Source organism: Pelobates fuscus, chromosome 2 (assembly GCF_036172605.1).
Source record: "Pelobates fuscus isolate aPelFus1 chromosome 2, aPelFus1.pri, whole genome shotgun sequence".
In the NCBI taxonomy this organism is placed as follows: domain Eukaryota; kingdom Metazoa; phylum Chordata; class Amphibia; order Anura; family Pelobatidae; genus Pelobates; species Pelobates fuscus.
Genome location: NC_086318.1, coordinates 385,624,561 through 385,644,671, shown reverse-complemented (window position 1 = coordinate 385,644,671; position 20,111 = coordinate 385,624,561). Strand labels below are relative to the sequence as shown.

The 20,111-nt window shown below is 38.0% G+C and overlaps 1 protein-coding gene across 2 annotated transcripts in view; it reads right to left on the bottom strand.

Moving 5' to 3' along the window:
- Positions 1-19,186, bottom strand: part of SUSD4 (sushi domain containing 4) — a 239,144-nt gene extending 219,958 nt beyond the window's left edge. Inside the window, exons 1-2 of one of the 2 annotated variants that reach the window (XM_063441423.1) lie at positions 19,101-19,186; positions 16,776-16,930 (exon numbers count right to left, since the gene is read on the bottom strand). In XM_063441423.1, coding sequence (XP_063297493.1) covers positions 16,776-16,896 — 121 coding nt within the window. In that variant the 5' untranslated portion in view covers positions 16,897-16,930; positions 19,101-19,186. Of the gene's footprint in view, positions 1-16,775; positions 16,931-18,618; positions 18,827-19,100 lie in introns of those variants that run through there. The other variant, XM_063441422.1, reaches the window with a different exon arrangement.
- Positions 19,187-20,111: the final 925 nt, after the last annotated feature.

The following is a 20,111-nucleotide window of genomic DNA, read 5'->3' as shown; positions in this document are numbered from 1 at the left end:
AAAACAAGCCTCACTATTCACCATCCAAGCATCCATCACTATCATACATTTCGGTTTCTCCAAATTATTTTTTATTAAATATTTTGCATCTGCTAGATAAAACTAATAAAATAATTTGACTGGACACTTTTTGAGCTCTCACATAACCTAAAGTCAGCAATAATGGTTTGTGCCAAATTAAAAGGTGATGCAGACATACATATGGACCCTTTAACAGCACAATGACCAGGGGTTAGGCAAATTACATTATACTAGGACCCCTAACAGACAAGCTCCTGTTCTGTCAAGTAATCTGCCGTAAAGGGTTTAATCTACAAAATGTCACTATGTAATTAAATGGAATCGTAACACCCCAGCGTTAAAGAAGGCTAATTTGATAATATAACAAGGTCGTTAATAGCATTCATTTTCAAAGAAAGAATATAATTTCGCCAGGTTTAATTTTCATGTTCATTACATTTCTGTTGCTCATTGCAATGTCTGTTTACTGAGTTTTAAATTGCTTGGAATTCTACCTGAATCAAGAAACAAAATCCTTTAACTTGTCAGAAAGTAGAAATGCTAAGGACTTTACAGCAAAATAACAATTCAGCCATAGAGGGTCACACATCAGCTAAATAAGGGTAAGTGCATTATTAATGCATAATATGTTAAGCTGAAAAATTATACAGGTATGTCATATGTCCACTTTAATCTCACCATTCAAGTAAAAAACGTTTTCCTTTTCTCATACAGTTTTATTGATTAGTTAAAATGTAAATAGACATCTACAATACCCAAGGCCAAATTTAAAGACCAACAAGAAAGCCCAAAACTATGGCAGAACATTAAATAATAAAACAGCATGTCTCGTTATAATTAAACCTGATTGTTTTTGTTGTTAGCTAAATAAAGTTTGTATTTTATAATTACTTTTTTTTCCAAAATTGGAGTTTCTATATAGTGTAAATATTAGAATGATAGGCTTCACTTCCAGGTTACATCAGAATACGGTCTTTCTCGTCTCTGTAACTTGATTGATGGCTGAGGTAGCCAACATTCAAGCTATGAACAATGAGTTGAAAAAAAACAACAAATGGGGCTACAGGTATTTAACATTCTCACCGCACTTTGGTTATCATTTTTAAAGAAGATGACAAGGTAACAAAGTAACAAAGCAATCTAGGTTAAAAAAAAGACTCTGGCCCATCAAGTTCAACCTGTCACATTTCTGCAGCTGACACAAAACAAGGTAAAAAACAAAACAAAACAAAAAACCACAATCTGAAGTGGTTTCCAATCGTGTAAAAATCCAGGAAAAATGTCCTCTTGATTATCAAATGGCAGTCTGATATCCCATTCAATCATCAAGCTGTTACCACACATATTAATTACATCCTTGTTGTTTTTACTAAAAAAAAAAAACAGCATCCAGACAATTTTTAGAATTGTAAAATATAATAAAACAACCTCTTAAGACAAATTATTCCACATCTTTATAATTCTTACTGTAAAGAACATTTATAATTTTACAGTCCCTGTTTTACCATAGGAATAACTTCAAAACTGGGCACATTTTGAAAAACAATAAAGTATTGTCAGAATTATTTTTTTTTTTAGATATAGAAATAAAATGTTGTTATGGTATAAACAAAAGCAAGTAATTAAACAATCTAAAACACATGTTAATTAAAATCCATATATGGTCTTTCCGTTTTAATTCCGCCATATTGGGAAGGGGTTTGACCTTCCCAATATGGCGAAATTAAAACGGAAAGACCATATATGGATTTTAATTAACATGTGTTTTAGATTGTTTAATTACATGTATGTATATATTAGAATGAAGAGTACTCATTAGATTATGCACTTGAGAAAGACCCTGTTATGGTTGAAACGCGTTGTGCCTTGTCTTATTGCCTTTTTGTGAAAGTAAAAACGTTTTACCCTAATCTATCTGGTGTGGTATCTGGTGTGGTATCCGTGAACAGATGCCTTAAACAGGCATACCAAAGAGCACTTCTGAGTGAACGTGAGGACCTCCTGGACAATAGTCCCAAACCATGCCCTCCCAAAACAATTCGATGTGTGGCAAAGTTTGATGCAGGATGGGACTCAGCGAAAAAGATTTTGGCTAGATTTTGGCCATTACTCACACAAGATCGACATCTTAAAGATGTGATCCCCCCACATGTCTCAATAACAGCCAAAAGAGGCAAAAACCTCAAAGACATGCTAGTACCCAGTCATTTTTCCAAACGGAATGCAAGTAAAAAAAGCTGGCTTAATGTGTACGGCACCTACCAATGTGGACGCTGTGTAGCCTGTCGCTACATAGATAAAGACTCCAAGTCCATCACAGATTCCTCAGGCACATTAAAGATTCCTGTCAAACTATTTTTTAACTGTAATTCCACAGGATTAGTCTACCTACTCACATGCAAATGTGGCAAAAAATACGTAGGGAAAACTATACGTCCCTTTAAGAGGCGTATGATGGAACATATTCATTCAGTTCCATCAGATAGGGACACCCCTGTGGCTAGACATGCTAGAGGACATCACAGCGAAACGTTTAGATGTTTTAGATTTGCAGGGGTTGAAAAGGTTAGTGTGGGGAAAAGAGGAGGTGATTTGGATCTGATCCTAAAGCAGAGAGAATGCTTTTGGATTCAGACACTGAACACCCTATCCCCCAATGGCCTTAATGAAGGCTTCACTTTCACCCCTTTTATTGCATCTTAATCCTTCTTTTGATATATATTAGTTGCTTGTCACTAAACTTACCCATACATGTATCATTATACTAATATGTCACTTTCATGAACTATTGTTGAATGAACAAACGGTTACTATATGTGGTTTTTAGCCACTCAGTGTTAAGCTGCAACTCAACACTATTTTCATTTTAAATGTAACCATTCCGATATACTATGGCTTTAACCCCTACACATGCCATTTATTTATTTATATGGCATTATAGAAAGGGTTTATTATCCCCCCTGAGCTCCAGAGACTTTCATCTGGAATTATTATGCTGTATGGTTACATTTACGTGTTAGAGAACAAGATCTGTTACGAGCAGGTACCCATGGCAACGCAATACACATGCGTTCCGGGTCTGATACCTAGCTCCGCCCCTCCCTTGTCTCCGATTGGGGCTTCATCATTTGATTGACAGATTGGCGAACCACTCGCAAACGGCTATTGCGGCTGAATAGAACGCCGCCCACCACCATCTCTGATTGGCTCAATGTTCTCAGTGTTACACATTTAACACGAGCCTGCAGTCAGTTCTCCGTTGATAGCCTTTGAGAAAGGCGCTCTCTATAGCGCCGAAACGCGTTAGGCAGAATATGATTTTTCAATAACATGGCACTTTATTTATTTATCACTGTTTGGGGTGTATAACCAGGGATAGAGGGTTGGAAGCCTGATTTGGAGCTGTTTTCAGGGAAAAGCATGAGCTAACTCCACAAGATTTGGCACATCTCATTGAGGATTTATTTGATTACATTAGCCAGTGTGAATTTATTTGTATCACTGTTCTAAGATATAATCCGTTTATGTAGCCATTCACTGGGGTTCTCTAGCGGGCTCTACACATACCAAGGACATACTGTACTAGTATAGCTTGTGTGAACCACTACATATCACACTGGTCTATACAGTGTCCTTGAGTTATACTCTTTTCTTTAAACCTGCTTGGAGCTCTTTCCAGGGACTAGTATGAGCTTATACTTCAGATATGGCATAATCTATTGAGGATTTATTTGATCATATTAGCCAGTGTCAATCTATTTGTGTCACTGTTCTAAGATATAATCCTTTTTTGTAGCCATTCACTGGGGATTTTCAGCGGGCTCTGCACATACCTAGGACTTACTTTAATATTATAGCTTGTGTGAACAACTACATATCACACTGGTCTATACAGTGTCCTCGAGCAAAACTTTTTCCCTACTCTGCTTTGGGTATTGGAGTGTCTCCTATAGTAGCCTTTATAGCTTATGTCCACCTCATTAGTGAGCAGTATATTACTGTGTGGACTTGTATATAGCTTTACACTACTGTCACCTCCTTTTACCCTTTGCCGAAGCTCTACCCTGAGCTCCCTGAGCTACTTATTTTCCCTCTCTCCCTTTTTAGAGTGTGTTTATTTATTATTTTTCACTTTTTATATTCTTTCTTTTTCATTTACTTTAGTTCATGGTCCTGTATACCAATTAAATGATTTTTTATTTTAAGTGACTAGCCACTCAGATCAGTACCTCATTAGTGTTTCCTGGACGTTTGTCCTAGGTTTACACTCTATTCTCTTTTGTATTACAGTATAAGGGTTATCCCCTCTAGAGATACGATCTGGACACACTAAATTTATCCCTGTTTTCAGGGATTTGTCCTTCATTTCATTTTTAGTATCCGTGATGTGGGAGAAAAATACCTGATTACCAAACATCAGCGGAGATAGCGTGAATAAGCTTATTATTCAAAGCCTTTACAGTGAGAGCCTGCTTTCTAAGGCTCTACAGATCGTGAGTGACCCATTACCTCCGATTAATTCTGTTTAATATGTGTTACAGTATTATGCTATGTATGTTTTTCTACTTTTAGGTTGATCCAGAGATTCACCTATTATAAGTATAATACCACTATATTTCTTGCACCTCCCTATTCTCTTGTTTTTTTTTACCAAATAATGTATGTCTATAGTGCCTTTTGGTGATTCTCTGGCACTTGGGAGTTGTTGCTTTGTTTACCGTTATAGCGCCAATCCACCTATATCTTTCTCTGGTTTTCCAGGAAGTTTATTTTGTTTGTCTTGTCCACTTTACAATTCTGTTGAAACATCTTTCTGTAATAATAGATATACAGGTTTGTCCTATGTCAGTTGTGTGCAGAGTAGGTCTTAGGTGTTAACTTCAATCGGTCGTTTCACCGTAAATGTTTTTGAGGGTTTAATAGTGAAGGTGAAAGGTCAGTAATGAAAGCAGCTGTTCTCGGTGCTAGAGAAATGCAAGGTGAGAAAATCTTGCATCTCACAAATCCTATCTCTATACAGATATTGACAAATTAAGGAGAATTCCGAATTGGTATCCTAATATGGTCTGCACGGAAAACTAATCAGGAAATATTATTGCAACAAAAGAACACTGGCCTTGATTTAATATTTTTGTGTAAACATTTAATTTTAAAATGATTTAATATTGTGAAAAATATTTTAATATTTTGATATTTTTCGTATATATTATATATTTTGTAAAATGTTAATATTTTGACATTATTATTTTTTTAAAGTTTCTACAAAAATTTAAATTGTGTGAAAAATGTATCCAAACATAAATTTAGGCCATAGTATGGAGCTTAAAACATATACAGCCATTAAAATCACGAAGCATGTTTCTAGAGGATTAGAAAACATTTTTTTTTACAATAAAAGCTATGATTTGAAAATAATAAAATTTAATGTAAGTGTCAAATAAACTGGAGTAAAATTAGGATTTATATTTACATGGGGGTGACTTACAGCTGGTAGATTAAATACTGTGGGCTCAATATAGGAACTATAAATTATAATGTATATATTTTTAAAGAATATATAAGTCAATGTATGAGTCTTGCCTATAATTTGTGAGTACCCATATGGATTTATGGAATATGTTGTTCATTCAAGTTCATTAAAGTATAGACACAATTTTTCATAATTATGTCGCCAGGATGATTATATTGGGGAGTTTATTTTTCCTCTTCAAAAGCATAGCTAGTGGGTGTGATAATAAAAATATACATGGGTTCATAAGAATACATTTTAAAAAATCTGTGACAGTGAGCTAGCTATTTGGGACCATGAAACACTGCCATCACTGATGACGTTGGCCTCCCAACTATCACGATTTCGGCTGTCCTACCTATTATTTGGGAGGATGTTACCCATTTACTCATGGGTCTGCCCCCTGGGGGCAGCACATGTGACATATTTCACATCACTGGCCTGTCCCCTTATGCCCTGCCCACTGGCTTTACGTTTCTCCAATGTTGTGGAAATAATGTGTAATGGCAGGCAAAGCATCATGGGGATAACAATTCTGCACACATGGAAATCTACCTTTTGGCATTGCCTTTCTTAAACGATCGAGTCTAATTCTTGAATCAACATTTTGTATATTTTAATCTATTCCACTTAGTAGTGAAACTTCCAATGATAGATTACATCGTTCCTGCAGATTAACCATTGTACAAAAGAATTACGCAAAAACCTACCATAGGAGAGACTATGAAAATATCCTCTGTTGTGCACTAAGCACATATATAAGAATATATTATGTAAATTACCGTAAATCTCTCTGGGACAAGAACAAATTTACTTTCTCACAAATGCACCGTTTAGATCATTTTGTATTTCAGAAACTATATTGAGCTTTAAAAATTCATTCAACTTCTACATAGGGACGTACCTCTCTTCCCCAATATCATGTAAATAACAGACATTTTTTGCAGTAATTCAAGGTGTTAACAGAAAAAAAAACCCGAAGGAAAACATTAGCAGTGGCAATGTACACTATGAGTGAACACGAGCTGACACTCTGAGCCTGTCACCAGTCAGCCGGCAAATCTTCCAGCTTACTGTGGCAGCCAAGAGGAAGGAACTTTGGAAAATAGTTGTTAAATGGACATTTTAGACATCCAGACCACTTCTTGTCAATGAAGTCTTGTTCACATGCGCGGCAAAATGCTGTGCTGATAGAAATAACTGTAGGGTTAAAATGGCAGGGACTTCAATGAAGTGGTCTGGGTGCCATGTCCCTGCCATCTTAACCCTACAGTTATTTCTGTCAGCACAGCAGTTTGCCGTGCATGCGCACAAGACTCCCAATGCTTTCCTATATGAATGTATTGGATTGGTTGAGATCATCAGTCTTGCAGAGACTGGCGCTAGGAGGGCGTAAAGTTAATTAAAGCGGCTGTTTTCTTTCACACTGGGTGGTCGGGAACCTAAACAGCTAACTGGGCACTATAGCAGTACACATTTGTATTCTTAATGCTATAGTGTTCTAATTTCTCATGGGGTGGGAGCATTCCCATGTAGTGAAATTTAATATTACATATGATATTTATATGTCAAATAATCTGAACTGCTTACAAATTAGGGCACCAATGTACTAAACAGGAAAAGTGTGGTTTGAGTTTTGAAGAGGGACTGCCCCTATTAATAAGAGAGACCTGGGACTGTTTTGTATACATTTAAAAGGTATATGCTTTCACAGTGTGCTTTCAATGTTGATTTCACTACAACGGTACTGAAACATTACTGTGGTCATCAGAACAACTTTAACAATCGAGAACTTGGTTGAGAGATTAGAAGTTACAGTCCGCAACCTTGTTAAAGGTATGGATTGAGAGAAAAACCTATTTAAAAATAGGTCTTTCTCCGGCCAGGTAATCAATTATTTGACCTTGACACTATGCCAAAGAACTGATTGATAAGGGACAGCAGGAGAAACCTCCCACTGGCAGTCCTTCTACTGTCCCATCCATGGCAACCACAGCGCATGCATGCTCTATGGTTGCTATGGTAACTCCTTGGTTAGCATTGTAACAACCAACATGGTAGCGCGGCAGTTGTGGGGAAGGTGAGTCATGACAGATTCCCTTTAAAGTGGATGAGAATGAGATACATGCATATAGAAGAACGCTATTATATATTTCTTGGTTAATATAGCATTTGGCAATGGATTTATTTTCTTAATCCTGGGGCGTTCCAAAGCATTAGCAAAATCTATGGATGTTTATGTTATAGAAATATGAATAATATATAAGAATCAGCAGGAGACTTTGATGATCAGAATTACCATTTTGAGGGTCAGAGAAGGGGTGATTTCAAACATCAATGTCCAGCAGAAGCAGTTTGGTAGTCATGGCTCTGTGGCTCCGGGTACGTGTTTAGTTCTGCTTTAGTTAATCTGGGACAGCACTGTCTCCTTAATTGCACATTTTATCACAAGCACAATTTTCCCAGCTCAAACCAACAGCTTCCTTTCATGCTTGACAGCACTTTTGTCATTCATTATGTGTTCCTATTGACCTTCCTTTCTACTGTATCTTTCAGATAAAAAATAAATATATTAATAAACTTTAATGTTCCAGCAAGCACAAATTATGGGAGGAATTATCTATTTTCACTGCGTTCTTCAGATCACAGGAATCAGCGTTATTACTTCTTATTATTGTTTATATGTCTAGATAAAATAAATTATCTCGTAATATAATGTTTAGTTGAAATATGTTTAAGGACAGAACCAGATTGTCACCTTATGACTAAATCACTATACTTTTAATTTTGTCTTGTAATCTTGTTTAAACCCTGCCCTCAGGTCCTCAGTCTATACAAATGTTGAGTAATAAAAAAATTCCAGGGAACCACCTACTGGAGCCTGGGGCAGCTTCTTATCTCATCACATAATTTGAAGGAAAATGGAGTGGAAGGGCCTTATTTGTTTTTCCGTACCCCATATAGAATGGTCAGGGTTCCCTAGTCCGATGTGTGGGCCCTGATTGTCCCTTGATATACAGTTCTAGAGATGTTCAACAGTGCACTGAGCATGGTCTTCCCTGAGTGGGGCTGGTCATACATGTTGTCAGTTTTTCTGTTCCCGCTAGTTGTCTCTGCCCCCTCTTGAAACAACAACCCACCTCCCCATGCTTGCAATGTGCATGTATTCCATTTTTGGTGGGTATGCCCAACAGTGTAAATACCACCCACCCCCCACTCCTAATACTATATTAGGGTGTGCCAAGCCAATGGCACTAGTCGTATCAATATGTTCTAATGCTCCAGTTTACAGTGCTGCAGGGTGTCCTTAGCACCCAGTGCAATTTTAAATTAAATGTCTGCCTCAACATCACAGTGACTGAAGTAGCCTATGTTACACCAATGCTAAAACATCTCTGCACATGTTGGACCTTGAAGTGGAAGGACTACAGCAGTAGTAGACATTCATAGGTTTCCACCACAGTGAGCTAAGAACAGAAAACTACAGGTTACAGTGAGCACATGTATACCAAAACTGGACACGAGAAGAATGGGAATACATTGCCTGCATGTATGAATCTCTATTATGAATCCATGGCTCTGTCCTAATGGGGAACATTTTCTTGGCACCATTAGGCCCCTAAATGCAAACAAAGCATGATTAAGATGCCAGAATATACATGAGTACTGATGTTGACTACGATGGCCACATCTATCCATCTGCTATTGGCTACATCCAACAGGACAGCATACCATGTCAAGCTGGTTACACAAATATAACAATGAGGTTACTGCTCTCCAGTGGCCTTCATAATCACCAGATCTAAATCCAATAGGGCACATCTGGAATAGGGTAGAATGGCAGATTTCCAACATAAGCAAATATGCAGCAACTACACAATGGTTTCATGTCAACATAGACCCAAATCCCTGAGGAATACATCCAGCACCTTGATGAATCTATGCCGCAAAGAAGTGGTCAGAAGGGTTTCTATGTGAAAGGTGAAAAAATACTTTGTTCAGCTCAGTAAAAGGTTGCACATTTGTGCATAGTTTTTTAAGTGTTCTAGCGTTGTATCTTAAATGGGTTAAAGTGCACAGCAGCATAAAGTAAATAGAAAACAGATCGATACTCTTTACATATGATAAGAAGAGCACCAAACCACCAACCCACTTAATGTGGGCTCTACATTTTATAATCTAGAATAATTAATAAACGTATTTACGGTAATGTGGTTCACAGACTCAAATAAGCAATGAACAGGTAAATGAAACAGATGTCTACGTCAATGAGAACATCCATTTTTAACAGGAACTGCCCTGTATATTTATGAGCAAATATGATACATATAACATATTCACTAATGCCTTTGGAACCAACCTGCAAAATGTAAGACAAAATTTAAATATCAATGCTAGGTGCCATGAGTCACATTACGTTGCAAGCAACCACAATATAGGTCTGGGTCATAGTTTCAGGTAAACAGAACAATTAACCTATATATTTGTTGTTCATATAGCTAGTAATGCACAGATTACAGATAAAATGTAAATCTCTGCTTTGAAAAATCATACAGGGCTTTTCACTAAAGTGTGAAATGTTGTGAATTCTAAGTGAGTGCTAACTTTTAGACCTACCTGGAAAAATTACTTGTCTTTAAATTCTCTTTGAGTTCACTACAATCAGTTTAGGAAGGCCTCTCAGGCGTCCAGTTTTTGGGGGACAGTCACGATTTTAAGGTCCTGTCCTGACCCAGAAAAAACTGTCCTAAGTAGCTGTTCCCCATCCCAGGGAACTGTCACCAACAAGCATCATGTTCTGGGAGCTTGGACCTTGCCTCTGTGGACTAGAATTAGTGATTGGCAGAAAGCCTGGTGTGCAGACACGTCAGGTCTTTCCAGGTGGGTTCACCCCCTTTGGGAGAAGCCAGGGAAGAAATTGCATCACTTGCCATGCCCCATAGACACCCCGATTCTCAGAACGCATCGGTTGGAAGGTATGCGTTAGCGAATAACCCTGATAGTGTAGTGTGTAGCAATAAAATTAATTATAGTATTAATGTGAGAGTTTTCAAATTATCATACAACCCTCAGTAAGATGAAACTTGGGATCACTGCTTCAAGTTCAAGTGCTAAATATCGTTATTAATCATCCAGTAACGAACGCAGTTGGGTCACTTTGCTTCACTACAAGAGAAGTAAATATTCTTTGTGAGAGATGCAGAGATTTGTGTTGAGTTCCAACTGGCCTAATACAAAGCAGCATGATGTTTGCACTAAGTTACCAGTCAGCACTGCATCTCTCTAGACCAGGCATAGGCAACCTTCGGCACTGCAGATGTTTTGGACTACACCTCCCATGATGCTTTGCCAGCATTATGGGTGTAAGAGCATTATGGGGGATGTAGTCCACAACATCTAGAGTGCTGAAGGTTGCCTACCCCTGTTCTAGACAGTGCTTTTAGTGTTGCCAGGCTAATATTTCCACTAGTAGAAGAAAAAATGATTAACCATAAATTATAGATCTTTTATACATGGCAAGATTTTTTAGTAATCAAATTTTGTTATTGGCTTTAAATTGTAAAGCTTTAATATATACATAAAAAATGAGTTTATAATGATACATCGTACACTGCAGATAACTCACTCATTTTATTCACTGATTAAACTCTGTCCTTAATATTGCTGATTCTTAAAAATCTACAAAGTTTGGCAGTTACTGTCCCAATCGTTTGGCAAAAGCTATCATGCAGCAAAGATCTTACTTTAAGAATGATACAAAGGGCAGAAAAGACAGTCTCTTTCACACATAACACACACGCACGCACGCACACTCCCACACATAGACATACATGCATGCACACACTTTATAAAATACAAAACAAATGAGAATATAAACACAGAAATAACTAAATATTGGTGTGGTGTAAGTGACCTACACCTATAAGTGGAGCGCTCAAACACATATATGGCTTACCAAAATGTAGTCTCATTCAATGGTACAATATGGAGTACATGTCAATGTAAAATACCGAAAATACAATATAGTGTAGATGGTACTTAAAATGGCTTCGCAGTAATTATAATAATATTGTGCCAAATATTACACTCACATTTCAGGGAGCCTTCATATAGGAAACACTGGCTCCGTATAAAGGCTTGTGTGCTGTTATGGTAGCACCACCCTCCTACTTCGGCTTGAAGAATTTCTCGGAAATACAAAAAGGAAAGCAGACCAATGTGTAGATTTATGATGATAAATGACACAAATATGTGTTCAATAAATGGGGTGCTCACCTGGTCCTGAGTCTACGGATCCCGGCTCTAGGTGTATAAGTATTGTGCCAATTTGAATGGGGATGGCACTACCCCTGTGAGGATTCCTTGGAGGCTCCAAAAAGAACTTGAGTGAGGTCTTAAATGAAAATGGTGAATTTATTGGTATAAAATCAATATAAAAACAAAGATGATAAAAGTCCTCAAATAAAAGTCCTTTAAAAATGGCCAATACGCGTTTCACTCTCAAATAGAGCTTCTTCAGTCAGCTGTAATGTTGGTCCTCTGAATCCTCCATTTTAAATGTAATTTGGGTCTTCCCCTTTAATGAGTTAAGTGCATTCTGTCCAATCAGATTCAATTTTACATATTGTGTGTACAGGGGTGTGTGTGTGTATACCTTTAATAGGTTAATGGTGTTGGCGCCTTTATTTGTCTTTTCCTTCATTGGTGGACAGCGTTGGTTGGCGGAAATGCCTGTTTCCGACCGGGCGGTTGGCGGAAGTGACGTCACGCGATCACGTGATCGTCACCTGACCGCCGACAATAAATTCACCATTTTCATTTAAGACCAATAAATTCACCATTTTCATTTAAGACCTCACTCAAGTTCTTTTTGGAGCCTCCAAGGAATCCTCACAGGGGTAGTGCCATCCCCATTCAAATTGGCACAATACTTATACACCTAGAGCCGGGATCCGTAGGCTCAGGACCAGGTGAGCACCCCATTTATTGAACACATATTTGTGTCATTTATCATCATAAATCTACACATTGGTCTGCTTTCCTTTTTGTATTTCCGAGAAATTCTTCAAGCCGAAGTAGGAGGGTGGTGCTACCATAACAGCACACAAGCCTTTATACGGAGCCAGTGTTTCCTATATGAAGGCTCCCTGAAATGTGAGTGTAATATTTGGCACAATATTATTATAATTACTGCGAAGCCATTTTAAGTACCATCTACACTATATTGTATTTTCTGTATTTTACTTTGACATGTACTCCATATTGTACCATTGAATGAGACTACGTTTTGGTAAGCCATATATGTGTTTGAGCGCTCCACTTATAGGTGTAGGTCTTTGTCACTTACACCGCACCAATATTTACTAAATTCGTTCAGTGGAATAGAGGATATTTCCACACTAGTGTATTGAGCTGCCTGTAAATCACTTTTTGACTGTCTTGAGCACTTTTGTCATACACATTCCTCCGTAAAAAGAGGCAACCTTTGATTGGTATTCACAGAAATAACTAACACCAGATAAACTGAATAAAAGAATAGCGTTTGAAAATCGGGTTATGATATTTCTTAACCTGACTGACAAGATCTTGAATGGACACAATTTGCCAGTAAGTTCAACCACCAAACTACAACTCCTATCACTCTATGCAGTCATCAAAACAATTGCATTTTAACAATTTAAACAAAAGTCAAACCTTAATAGCCTATTCTATGTTGTAGGATGGAGCTGATTGAGAATGATGATGTCAGCTGAATGTAACATTTATATCAATATAACGCAGTTTAATGATTAAATCCAATAATTCAGTTCTATTACAATTCTGTGAAGCAGAATACTTCAAAGCTACCGTATAATTGGTCTGCATTTTAATGACAACAATGATGAGGAATATGAAATTTTGAATCAAAACATACACAAACATAATAACCAACCGTAGTTAGGTACCTAAATAAAAATGTTGGCGGAAGTACTCAGATCAGCATATCGAACATTAACCTTGATGCCAAAACCTATTAGGCTTCCGAAGCCGCAAACCTAACTATAAAAGCCTGAAGCCACACTGAATGTCCTACCTACCTATCGTTTCTTGTTCTGCAACCTTACGCCCACATTAGTAAAATTCTAATGCTTACCACCATCTCAAGCAAGGATAAGCAACAATAAACCATTCTGTTATCAGACTTCAACACCCATGGTGCTCAGCTGTAACTCCATATGCCAGTGTTTGGCAGAGCCTGATGGAAATTGTAGTTCAATAACAGCACAGAGATACTATTGATTTGACCTTTGACACTGATTTTCCAATGACTACATTTCTCATTTGGCTGGCTGAGCATGGAAATTAAGGTGAATTGATAAGTGATTGCAAAATGTACAACTTAAAAGCCAGTTTTTACAATCTTTTTTTTTCATAAAATTTACACTTCCTCCCCCAATTTTTTTTTTTTTTTTTTAAATTAATGCCTATGCCATTTCATGCTACTTTTCATTTCAAATAGTTGGTCATACAGTCTTTTGTTTTCCTTGTGTTGTTTTGCCAGTTCATAAAAAAATATAATTTAGCCCTTTCCCAAATATCATCCTGTCTAATTAATTTCCCCAATGCCGGAGCGATGTTCAGCGTGTTTTAGAGCAATGCATGTGTTAATCTGCAGTTCAAACTCCAAAACAAAAGCAGTTTATACAAAGCAAGATCTCTAAAAATAATTATACTATATATTTATTTCTACTCTGACGATCATGATATATGAGTAAAGTGAATCGTAAGACACAGTCATCAATCTTTTTGCATTAATATTTTTTTTTTCTGCATTATAATACATATACAATAAAACAATCACTTTCTCTGCACAATAGAATAAAAATGTATGCCACGCCAAGCTGTAATTCTATATATAAATTCATATTTTATTCTGTTCCACTCTCTTTAAACAGTAATAATGTTATCAGCATGAAGCTTGTGTTAATGCCAAGGGCATAGCCAAGCACGTAGAATATCCTATTTATACCAACACAAAGACATCCGGGCTTGCCGAGCAAATATTATATTTGTTTGAAACATTAGCTTGTTAGAAGGTTAGTTTTGGGACTGTGGGGATGTTGACGAGAGAAAGGGGGGGAAAAGAACCAGATATGCATCAGAGAGAGAGAGAGAGAGAGAGAAGGGCTGGAGACAGAGAAAGGGAGAGAGGGAACGCCAGTTTAAAAGAAGATATAAAGATATAGCATGGCACAGATAAATAAACAATAATATAGAAATTGAGGTAGAGATGGGTTGTGGGGGATAGAGGCAGAAAGATAGAAATGGGAATCGGTAGGAAATACAAAAAGGAGAAGAGATAAAGTAAATGGGGGACAGAAATGGGGAAGAAGAGAAAAAAGAGACAGAGTGCCAGAGATAGAGTTAGAGGGAAGTGATAAAAGGGGAAAATAAAGGAATGTAAGAAAGAGAAATGCAGACAGACAGGGCTATACACTAAGACAGGAGCTGGATGAAACCCACCAGGGTATTGCAAATTTCGGGACATACTTGCTGAGCTGGAAGTATACCTGATTTGGAGATTTTTGTTCAAGTTCAACTATTTTGCAAAAAGATATGGCATACCCTGGTAAATTCAGAATCATTTCTTATTTAGTGATTAACAGCAGGGGTAGAAACAGAGAGGGTGAAAGAAAGAAGGGGGAAAGAGAGATAATGAGGGTCAGTCAGATAAAGACAGTGTGTAAGTCTGTCAGAGACCTAGAGAGCGTGAAGGGCAGGCAGACAGCGAGACAGAGAGATAATGAGGGGCAGTTAGATAAAGACAGTGTGCCAAAGACTTAGAGAGCATCAGGGGCAGACAGACAGCATCACAGAGAGACAGAGACAGTGAAGTGCAGTCAGACAGACAGCGTGTTAAAGAGTCAGGCAGTGAGTGGCAGTCAGACAGCATGTCAGAGAGATACAGACAGTGAAGGGCAGTCAGACAGACAGCAGGTGAGAGAGACAGCATGTCTGAGAGACAGAGACAGTGAGGGGCAGTCACACAAACAGCATGTCAGAGAGACAGAGACAGTGAGGGTCAGTCAGATAAAGACAGTGTGTCAGAGACCCAGAGCCAGTGAGGGGCAGTCAAACAAACAGCATGTCAGAGAGACAGAGACAGTGAGGGGCAGTCAAACAAACAGCATTTCAGAGAGACAGTGAAGGTTAGTCACACAGACAGCATGTCAGAGAGACAGAGACAGTGAGGGGCAGTCAGATAAAGACAGTGTGTCAGAGACCCAGAGCCAGTGAGGGGCAGTCAAACAAACAGCATGTCAGAGAGACAGAGACAGCGAGGGGAAGTAAGATAAAGAACGTGTGTCAGAGACACAGAGAGAAACAGGAACCAAGGGAGCAAGTAATGGAATGAGGATAGACAGAGCACAGGGAGGAGGAGAGAGAGAATGGAGAGAGAAACGGAGGGAGAGACAAAGAGAAAATAAAACAGTGGCTGAGGGGAATGTGAAAAAGAGACAGAGAAGATAAAAGTGAGGTGAAGGAAAGTAAAATGAAAGGATAAAAAGATTGAGCCAGACATATATAGGAAGGTGTGGTTAACAGATAAAGGGGGTTAAAGCAATGCAGACCAAAGAAAGGGGCAGACAGAGATAATTCAGATAGAGAGAGAAAGATGCATCGAGAGATAGACTGAGAGAGGAGGACTGATATACATAAAGATTGATAGAGAGGGAACGAGTGAGCAGTAGCCAGAAGGAATGAAACATAGACGGTTAAAGAGCGAACGAGGTAAACAAACAGGGAAAGTGAATGACACTAAGAAAAATACAAATAGGAAGGATCTGTAAGTAATAAATAGGGACTTTGGTGAAATATGAACCAACCAGCACAATTTCAACAAAAACAGCAAATCTGGGAACAATGATCCTAATAGGCAGAATTGATTATTTACAATGTATCTATTTTAGGCTGTTTAACAAATATTCCCCAATATAAGGAGAGATTCATACTTTGTGAGCGATGGAAACAGGAAATAAGACAGAAGAGGAATAGCAGGTGAAACACAATAGCTGGTGCCTGGTGGCAAACTAATCCAGTGATGAATGTCCTTTGGCACTCGAGCAATTGTGGACTACATGTTAAGTCAACTGAACAGTTATCTGTCACTGGACTGGTAGTACAAGAAATAAATGTTTATATAACAAAAGCCATTACAAGCAAACTCCACATTGTTGTATTTAACCTTGATGAAATCACTTACCTACGGAAAGCTGCACTGGGCCGGAGCATACAGAGAGTTGGACCCAGACTAGAACCCCCAGGAGGGTCTGATGCTGAGTTCGAACTAGGCGTGCACTCCTGGTTTTTATTCCATGACACATCTTTCTACAAGCAGAGGCATCCGAGCGTGCGGGCCTGCAAAACAGAAGTGCGTTATAACTAATCCTTAATTTTCAAAATCATATATTATAACTCATTACTACTCAACATTATAAGTCATTTATAATATACCAGTGTATTATGGCTTATCCCCAATATCCAAAACCATGTCTTACAACTCATCCCTATTATAACAAACCATGTATTATAACTCACCCTTAATATTCCAAACCGTGTATTATAACTCACCCCTAATATTCCAAACCATTTATTATAACTCACCTCTAATATTTCAAACCATCTATTATAACTCACCCTTAATATTCCAAACCATATATTATAACTCACCTCTAATATTTCAAACCATGTATTATAACTCACCTCTAATATTCCAAACCATGTATTATAACTCACCCCTAATATTCCAAACCATGTATTATAACTCACCTCTAATATTCCAAACCATGTATTATAACTCACCCCTAATATTACAAATCGTGTATTATAACTTACCCCTAATATTCCTAACCATGTTTTATAACTCACCCCTAAAATTCCAAACCATGTATTATAACTCACCTCTAATATTCCAAACCATGTATTAGAACTCATCTCTAATATCCATTTATTATAACTCACCTCTAATATTCCAAACCATCCCTAAAAACAGAAATTCTATATTTTAACTCATTCATAATATACTAAACCATGTATAATAACTCATACTAAAATTCCAAACCACGTATTATAACCCACCTGCGTTATAACTCATCGGCAGGTTATGGCAGTAGTAACATTAGTGCCTTGGAACGGGTTTTACTGTTTAATGAAACCATTCATCAGAATTCTTCCCTAATATTCAAAACCCATTATAATTCCACAAATCATGTATTATATCTCATCCTAATATTCCAAACCATGTATTATATAACTAATGCCTAATACAACAAACTCAATATTATAAATCAACCCTAAAATCCCTAACCCAGCATTATAACTTATTGATATTATCCCAAACCATGTACCAAAACATCCCAAACAATGTGCTATACGTCATCCCCAATACCCTGAAATACTGTATGTATTATAACTCACCCTTCATATCGTAAATCATTCAACTTATCCCTAATATCAAAACCCATGTATTATACAACTGGTCCCTAATACCACAAGCTTGATATACTAATTTATCCCTTAGATTTCAAAACCCATTGTTAAAATTAATCCAAAATATATCAAACCATGATTTATAATGTATCAATACTATCCCACACAATGTAATATATCTTACCCCTCGTATCACAAACAATATATTATAACACGTTCCAATTAAACCAAGCCATGCATTATAACTCATTGCTCATTTTAAATTATCCAAAGCCCATACACATGTAACCCATTCCTAACACTGCCAGCCCAATATTATATACATCCTTCCCATTATTACAAAGCAAATAATCAGACAAACCCACAATACATACCACCGTGTGCCTGTATTCAAAAAGTCAAATTAGCATGAATCCCTGGTCAGAGGTTTACAATCTGCAGTCTCTGCAGTTTTCCAAAAAATGATAGGAGTTGTAGGAAAACAACAGCTGGAATGCCCCTAGAGATTCCTTTACACTATATTGCAAACTGCACAATAATAATAATAATAATAATGTTAATATTAATTAAAGTACAAACAGTATCTGCCCCAGATGGAATTAAAACCCAGAACTCACTGTGCAGTGGTTGCTGGTCCAGTAATGTGCTGTGAAGGGACAGCAAACAGAGGTGCATTGCCTAATACCTATCTGCTCTTTGTGCAACAATGTTACAATGTAGTGAAACCCCTGACAGCTCCCTTCCCCATTCACTGATTCGTTGACAGGTCTTGCTTGTCAGCAGCCCAGCTCTCCATGATCAGGAAGACAGTGTTCTGCACCTTCCTCCTCCTCCCCATCCCTGACCAGACATGTATGTTCCAGCCCTCCCAGCCTCCCCTGCACAGCTATGGCATCCTGATAAGGTCACAGGGAACATATCAAATGAGTAGTTGCCTCCCCCTTTGGCTGAACATTATTATACACCTCTGGATGTGCTATGGGAGATGTACCCTGAGAAGTATGTACACCCCTGGCACACTAGTCTTAGGTGCATGCTGACATTACCCCTATCTCAGCCCTTCCCCCACCACCCCTACCACCATGAGCTTGCCTTTTACCTGCAGCACACCGGCGTGCCTGGGAATCCCCAGGGGATCTTGCAAGACCCCCCTCACCCCCCTCGCTCCTGTTGTCTAGAGCCAGGCGCGCCCCCCACCGTGTGCGCCTCGCATGGCATGTGCGTGCACGCTGTCCCTTTAACTCCGGGAGCGCGCGTGTTTGACACTCTCCAGGGTCCTGAACACACAGCGAGCACGGGGCTCCATTTATTTTTCCTGACAAAATTGTTTAAATATGGCTCTGTGATTTGCAGTGTGCCTTTTTCCTTTTAATAAAAAATAAATAAAAATAATAATAATGATAGAAGCCCACTGATAAACCCACATAGTGCAGCTTTCAATAGTTTAGCCAAGCACTGAAAATCACTGTATAAGTGATTATATGTTTTAAAAATAAACGTCCAGGCAGGGATGATTGTTTTACTGTGAGAGGAATGAGTGATGTCATGGTGGCTCACAATAACTATGAGTGATTAATAATCAGTGTTTATTATATCTCTATGCTGCAAGACAACCAGATTCACACTCAAATTCTCTGCCTGTCAGGGGATAAGATGGGGAAGATAGTATAGAAGAGATTGTAGTCGGTTGATGTTAGGAGATAATCATAGCTTTCCATCTGATCACTTGTATGTTAACTACAAAAAGCTTGCAATCTATTGTGTGTGGGAGGATGCAGGTATTTGATGGGTCTACCTGACATCACTATCACAATGTCATTGTTTAGAAGGGACTAGTCATTACTAAGCCACAGCTTAACAAAGGAATATGAATTCCTACTTTATTATGGTCCTGAATACTTGTCAAGTCATAAAATGAATCAATACGTAGTTTGGTTCTTTTACTGATTTGAGTGAAATATCACTTTCATTTGCAAAACTCACCATGCAGTGTAAGTGAAAATAGCCTCCAGGCTCAATGACAGGTAGTAATTAACCCATAGTGTGCCAGATTTATTTATTTTTTAATAAGGTGCAGTTACAAAGGGGACTCTATAATGACAACATGGTT